The sequence below is a fragment of the Quercus suber genome, unplaced genomic scaffold (assembly GCF_002906115.3).
Source record: "Quercus suber isolate HL8 unplaced genomic scaffold, Cork oak 2.0 scaffold_203, whole genome shotgun sequence".
Taxonomy (NCBI): domain Eukaryota; kingdom Viridiplantae; phylum Streptophyta; class Magnoliopsida; order Fagales; family Fagaceae; genus Quercus; species Quercus suber.
The window spans coordinates 790,762-798,344 of NW_027069661.1; the positions used below are offsets into that span (position 1 = coordinate 790,762).

The 7,583-nt window shown below is 35.8% G+C and overlaps 1 protein-coding gene across 1 annotated transcript; it reads left to right on the forward strand.

The window, feature by feature from the left end:
- Positions 1–1,445: 1,445 nt before the first annotated feature.
- On the forward strand, positions 1,446–7,184 carry LOC112007016 (uncharacterized membrane protein At3g27390). Its single transcript, XM_065779238.1, has 6 exons — positions 1,446–2,192; positions 2,347–2,489; positions 3,085–3,277; positions 3,628–3,871; positions 4,111–4,249; positions 6,899–7,184. The coding sequence occupies exons 1-5, from the start codon at positions 2,141–2,143 to the stop codon at positions 4,247–4,249; spliced, it is 771 nt and encodes a 256-aa protein (XP_065635310.1). The 5' UTR covers positions 1,446–2,140; the 3' UTR covers positions 6,899–7,184.
- Positions 7,185–7,583: the final 399 nt, after the last annotated feature.

Here is a 7,583-nt window from a genome sequence, read left to right on the forward strand (position 1 = left end):
CCCAAAAAAAAAAAAAAAAAAACAAGAAACTGAACTAAGTGAATTTCTAGTAATTAACAATGCATATCACAAACAACATAGCATTCAAACCATATTGTCAGTTTTTGGCTAAGACAAGCTTTTGGTGTTTAGTTGAGCTTCACGTCTATCCAAAGTCATTTCATATGTCTTATCAGAAAGTAAATGAACTATTTTAATTGCCTTATATGTTCTACTTAACTAGTGATAATTCCAATTGAGTACTTCAAAATTTATTAGCAGGTTGGGTTTGCTGACAAAATTCACATACAAATTCAGATGGGGTACTGACCCTAATGCATTTTACACTTATGCTGTCTCGTATAGTGTCTGGTATGTGGGGGAGGCGGTACTGCATCTCCTTGGTGAGGCTCCTCGCATTGCTGCAAAGATGGAGTTACAACCAAACAATGGATTACATGAATTCCAATACCAACCATAACAGCAGTCGCGAAATTATTCATTACATTAAATGACTTGTCATGCGGTGGGGCCAGCCTTATGTCCTGCTTTGTGACCACCTGTCCCACAAGGAGGAGCTTTTGTTGTGCGTTTAGGTCAACCTTGTGGGGGTGAGTGTAACCCAACTACCTGCTCATTCTTGACATGCACATCTGGCTGTTTTGCTTGACTCCCAGCAATTGAAGATCCTACAACTGCAGGGGAGGATGGTGTAGCAGATGAAATGTGAGTGAGGCCCGTAGTCATGGGATCTGTATGCAGTCCAGGAGTGGGCATGAATGACATGGAGTGACTATGGGGTGGTACATGGTCTATATGACCAATGTGTTTTGAGGAGTTAGAATTTACACTTCAGCCTCATCATAATATGCCTTAGAAATCACCTTTTTGAGTGGCTTTCATCAAGCATCATTCCTTAACCACAAACCTGGACTTTGTAATCAGCAATTTAAAAAATAATAATAATGGAATCACCTCTTGGCTGCATTAATTACAGAATGAGGGTACTTCCCTAGTTGCAGGTTGATCATCTAATATCTCCAATGCTAAGAACCTAGGAGTCATTTTCCTTTTAGTAAATGATGATGTACAACCAAAGAGAGGCATGTGAAGATTTTTCCTTCTCAATTTCGGTCACTACAGCTTATAAAGCTAAACCAAGTGCTTATTATTTCCAAAAAATCATAGGTTTTGGCATACGAACAAACAGGTGGATAGGCAAAGAGTAGTATGTTAACATGTAGATCCAAAAAGCAATTTGCGTTTTCCCTATTCTTCAATTTATATTATTCCATCAATCCCCATTCTTATGGCAAAGGAATCATCCACCCCTAGGTTACAAAATACCACTCTTCTCGCCACTACCCAGATAGGATATTGTCTAACAACCTTCATTACTAGAAATTCACTTAGTTCAGTTTCTTGTTTTTTTTTTTTTTTTTTTTGGGTGCTAAAATGTTTAGTTTACCCCCCTTTTTCTTAGTTTCTGTATGAACTTCTAAAGTATATTTGATATCTACATTATATACTATGTGCATCTTGAATTTTTTGTAAATATGCAATAACAGTTTGTCATGATTTCTGTGTACATTTGCAATCTCCTGTCACTACTTTGATGCTCTGGTTGCATTTGCACATGGAATTTGGGGTGGTTAAAGTTGTAGAAATGATAAAAAATATGATGAGTAATTTGGTTTGTTTGTGGATACAATAAAAGGAGATTGCTATGAGTATGATGAATGATATGTATTAGTTTAGATCAAATAATACAAAACACCTATATTGCTATTCAAAGGTTGGCACCGGCTAATACAAGATCTTGTTGGGAGAGAGGGCCCATTCTTAGAAACTGTTTGTGTTCCTTTTGCTGGGATTTGGATCTTGTTGTGGCCAATTGTGGTTCTTCTGGCAACTTTGGTTGGTACATTATCCAGTTTGGGCTTCGGTTGTTATGCGGCAGTTGTTGCATATCAGGCGTGAATTTGATTATCATATACTTGTAGATGACTTTTTGCTCATGCTTTATTTCAGTGTGTGCGCACATGCACGTTTGTGTGATATTCTATTTATTTTTCTGTGAGCTTATTTTCTGTTTGTAAATTTTAGGAAAATTCGACTAAGAGAGGACTGCTCTATGTAATTGCTTCTTTGTCTATATTTGATGAGTACACCAACGATTTGCTTTACCTGCAAGAAGGTTCCTGCTTCCCCAGGTATGCCAACTTTTGTAGTACAAAATTAAATAGTTAAACACACACACACACACACACAGAGTTTTAGATGGAATACATCCATGTCTATTTGTGCTTGTGTAATGTATGGTATAGTCCTTGAGAACTGCATGATAGCCTCTTTCCATTTGGGCAGCCAGACCTAGATATTGTGAGCAGATTAGTTCAAGTTCTTCACTGCTTCCTGTGAAGGGACTGCATGAACAAGTTGAAGCTATTCGTACCAATGAACCATTGATAAGGACTCCTAGCATAAAGAATACACTGAAGGCTGCACTGGTAAGGCATAAATATTATGAATGTCATTCATGTTTCAGGCACAGGAGCAGTATTCCTTTTAGGGAAAGATGTGTCTTTGAATTCATTTTAAATTACTCTCCACTTTTCTGCCTAATTTTGATGATTGAATATTTGTCAACTATGCTTCTTGAGAAAATAGTTGTATAATACAATCAGCTTATGTGACTGACTGTTATATGATAAAATAGTATAAGTTCTCACATAACTGCCTTTCTTACTGCTTTTCTTTTTTATTTTTAAGAGTATCCTTTCTTGCTACTGCCTTTTTCCTACTTTATTTTTCATTCTTTAACTTTCCAATCCTAAATTTTTTCTAATTACACCCCCTCTTCTTTTTATCTTAAGGTGCCCTCCTTGGTCTATCAACCAAACATTTTTGCATGAAAAAACATGCCTTTAGAGCTCACATCATTGACAGATTATTAAAATTAAAAAAAAAGAAAAAAAAAAGAAAAAAGAAAAGATCTGTGTCAATGGGAACAAAATCCAGACTATTAGCTATGTTGTCAATTTTACTAGATTTTGTTCTAAATTTTTTTTTGGTTTCTATCTTTTTCCATTACATTTGTGCTAGATATGGGATAGTTTCTTTCAAGCATGTGAGGATATTGGGAAGGAGCTTCTTAGAGATGGTGCCATTGGACTTCAGGATCTTGATGCATGGAGACACTCAAAGAACAAGATAGTTAACATTGGAATTCCTGCATATGCATTTCTTGACTGCTTTCTCCGTTCTATCAAGAGTGGCTCCATTGGTTTTCTCATGCGTAAGAGTTTTCTTACTAATGCTTCTTACCATGTATGGTTGTCTTTGGCATTGTGCACTATTTTGATAATTGGCAATTTTGGTTTAATTTGTTTTCTCCATTTTGTTGTAAGGGAAATTAAAGTTTGGTGATCACCTAAAATTGCCTCCACTAAATTCTCGTTCTTTGTATCATTGTTTTTCTCTCTTTATATTTTTTTTTTCCTCCTTTCTTCCTGATTATCACGCAATATTACACATTAGGTCACCAAGAAAATGCCAATAATTTTGTCAATTGTCTGTGAATGTCTTACAATATAGGGTATTTATATCATGAAGGGACATATATCTTACAGTTTCTTGATATTCCAGGTGACCATATAGACATAACCAGTGTTAATAGACCAGAAGGAAGGGCATTCGACTGGCTCTATGAGCCAATGTGTATCATAAAAGACCAAATCAGGAGTCTAAATTTACAAGAAACTGAGGAGTTGTATTTTTACAAACACTGTCTGTATGGTGGTGGTGCGGCGAGAATTGAATCATGGCAGAATGGAGACATTCCATTTCATGATGAAAATAAAAGAGCTCAGCTGGAGGGTATAAGTAGAAGGTATGATATAAGTGTCAATCATGTTCTTGTAAGTGCTTAAGTTCTTCATAGCTGAAGTCGTTGACAGATTTATAACAGTGCATTATGCATTAATTATCATTATGCAAAACTACTTCTTGATTGCTGTTTGTCACAGATGTGTAGATCTAATATTTTAGTGCACAAGTTAGGTGCATTTGGTTTTCCTTCCCATGCATGCTTTGTAATTGTTTCTAACCCGATTAAAATGTTACAATCAGGTTACAAGGGTTTTGTTTGACATTGTCAAGGCTGCCAACATCAAGGCATCGGTTCTTTGAAGTTGTGAAAGCTATTGAGCACGAAGGAAAGAACTCTATTGGCATTGAGAGTGAATATGAGACTGGAGCAGCTCCATAGGTGTTCTCTCTATCTTTCACATGTTAGACATGACATGAATGGACTTTGTCTCTTTGCATTGCTGACAGTCTTGATATGATATTCTAATCATCATAGGCTGCCATGGAATAGCTAGTCTTTAGTATTATGTCTTTGGGAAGCTCATAACTAAGTGTTATTGGTCAATATAACCAAGTGTTTGAATTTAATTAAAGAACCTAATATACTGGCTACTGAGCAGGTACAGATACACCATCAGAGGTACCAGATCAAATACTGTTATGCACTGGTTATACTGGGATTTTTTTTACTGTTTCTACTGGTATCTTCATCTACTTTAGTTATATTATATGTGCTCAGTGCTCCATTTGTGAAGATAGGGAACAAATTAGCAAACATCTTAACTAAAGGAGTTTTTCATACTATTTGAAGTAAGCTAGGCAATGTGCAATGTTTTCCCATTAACTTGGGGGAAGTTTTTTTTTTTTTAGGTAAATGCAATAACTTGGGGGGCAGGTTTTGGAATACACAATTTAGACTAAATGTCTATTTTTGTTAATTTCGTCACTTGTGAAGTCATATTTGTAATTTAGATATGAGTATTTAAGAGCAATAAAACAGGTGTTAGAGTGAATTAGAAAATTTAGATATTAAGTATTTAACAGAAATAAAACAGGTGTTAGGGTGAATTAGTAAACCTAACTCAGGCCAAATTCCAAATTCAACAGTTTTTGGCCCAGTTGTGATAGTGCTTTTTCTGTGGTAAGCTGAATTTGAGATAGTTACAAAAAGGAGAGGTGATAGGCTGAAGTCTTCTAGCAAGCTTGTGTCTAGAGAAATTCTATAAAGGTCTTTGTCTCCATATAGGAATGCAGCTTGAATTGATACATGCTGGTATCCATAACTTAAAAAAAATTTCAAACTTATAGATCCAATAGTTTGTACTTAATTGAAGCACCCACTTAGAACAGCATATAAAACCCCCCACATACACATGTAGTAGCTGGAACTTGAAATGAAAGGTTACACTGAATTCAATAAAATGCAACCTTATACCATAAAATTACAAGAAAAAAAGGGCACTGTAATGTTCAATATTAATATGGAAGTGACTATTCAAAGGTTGTATTAATATCATGAATTGACACTTGCAAGATATAAAGAGGCATCTACAAGCTTATAAATACATCCAAAACTTGGTCACTCAAAGGTGAAATCTCTAATTAGCTATTACCTTTCCAAACACTCACATTAGTATGATTGGAACTTCAGTACAAAGGAAACCATAGCAGGTAATACTAAAAAGAAACATCTAATGTAACATGCCATGAAGCAGTCCTAAACTTCTATATCATCTTCCTTTTCCTCACGTTATATTTTTTGTTGTTGTTTTCCCAGACTCCCAAGATTCTACACCAATTGAGACTACCTAATCACACAAAACCTCTTGTGACACTACCTGTATCAGATTGGATGGACTCTATCCTCCAATTTTTCTCAACACTAATCTTTTGCCTCCTTGCCCTGCTAATCTTATGTGTCTTTCTTTATCACATAAAGAGACCAACTACCTCTAAGATAAAGACCTGTAGCATCCCTCAAGCAGGAGGCACTTGGCCTATTATTGGCCATCTGCACCTCTTAGGTGGCCGACAACTAACCCACAAAACACTTGGTACCATGGCTGACAAGTATGGACCAATTTTTACTATAAAGCTTGGGATGCCTTTGAGCAAAACATTAACTCAGATGAATGTATTGCCTGTGCAATATTCAAAGACACTCTTGATATTATCAGAAAACTGGATGGCCTTTAGAATTGCTGTGGCTTCAATGTCCTTTTTGCTATTTTTTATTTGGTAGGTAATTTTCTTTGAACTCATAAGCCCCTTTTTATTCTTAAATTAGGCTACCATAATTTCACCTTTGCTGTATGAGCTCAATCCTGACACCTGCTCCAGTTAAATTTGTTAAAGAGTATGATCTCCATTTATCTAATTCATGCTATCCAGTAGTGACTTCCAAATTGTTCCTGGCTCAAGGTCGGAGGTCCCACAATTTCCTGTTGGTGTGCAAAATTTATGTGAACAATTCACATTTTATGTGGTCTAACCTTGCTACCATGTTTATGGTTCCAGAGTGTCCATTCTCCATATCATCCTTGCCTAGACTCTTGAATGACTAATTCTATAGTTTTAATTTGAAACTTATTCTAGAATTCTACTAAACTGTAATTAAGAAAATGAAAAATCCTATGGCGTGTGTGTAGTGTTGTCAAAGGCGAGCTAGGCGCTCACATTGTTCTAGTGCCTGGGCTAGGCACCACAAAGGCACCTCTGAAGCCTCAAGGTGAGGTTCCTTTATTGAGAAGATGGGGATCAAAGAGTTCGAAGTTGTGTTCAAATAAAAAAGATGATATATTTCAAATATAAATTGTTGTCCAAGATCTGCTATCTTGTTTCTTTTTTCCCCTTAGTTATTGTGAAGGTAGAAATGTATGAAGTACATAGAGACCATCACTTTACTGAAAAATTACAGAAATAAAGAATGTGAAGCCCTGTAGGTGAAGTTTTCTTTGGTTAATGTTAAGAGTTATTTCTGGTTGCTTCCCCCATATTTTCTTGTGGTAAAATTTATTAAAAAAATGTTTGCTTGTTACTTGTGTTGCAGCTGAGGCCAAAGAAGAAGATCAAGTACAGTGCTGATCTTGAGGAAGAAGTGCTATCCATTGTTGTGGGCCATTAAATGTTTTTGAACCATGGTAGCATTAAAGAGTTTGCTAGTAGACCAGAAATCAGACATGTAGCTTTGAACTCAATATATAGCTTATAAAATAATTATACTTCTGTGGGTTTCTCCATGTAAACTAGTGAAAGTGTATCAAACTATGCTTTGCTTTAACATTATTCGGTGACTATTCCTTTGCTGTCATTGTAACTTGCCAGGAATTTAAAAAGCTAGTGGTGTCTTTCTGTTTCAAGTACGCTTGTTTATTATGCTTAATCTAGATTAGGATTTTTTTTCAATTTGTCTAGTGGAGACTATCCAAGTGAAGTTCAGAATTAATTTTCTTGAATCTAATGGTATCCAAAAATTCTCTTCATTTGTCTTGAAGTGGGTAGAATTCACTCCATGGTTAGATTCAGTTTTCCTGTTACTCAAGAGAATACTAGCAGGTGTATCACAGAAGGGCCTGATGGCTTTAGGAAAAAAAAAAAATAACATAACATAACTCGAGTTCACAGAACTCGATTTCTGTAGAGTTAGAACTCGACTCCTAGTAACTTGAGTTCTACATTTAGTACTTTTCAGGTAGAGAGCCCAGAAAAAAACAGAGTTGTACTCGAGGGCTAGA

What these genes read in the sequence shown, in the direction of transcription:
- LOC112007016 (XM_065779238.1), top strand. Translation starts at nt 2,141, where the DNA reads ATGAGTACACCAACGATTTGCTTTACCTGCAAGAAGGTTCCTGCTTCC. An exon ending in GAAGGTTCCTGCTTCCCCAG is followed by an intron (nt 2,193 to 2,346) that starts GTATGCCAACTT and finishes CCATTTGGGCAG; the next exon opens with CCAGACCTAGATATTGTGAG. An exon ending in CTCCATTGGTTTTCTCATGC is followed by an intron (nt 3,278 to 3,627) that starts GTAAGAGTTTTC and finishes TTGATATTCCAG; the next exon opens with GTGACCATATAGACATAACC.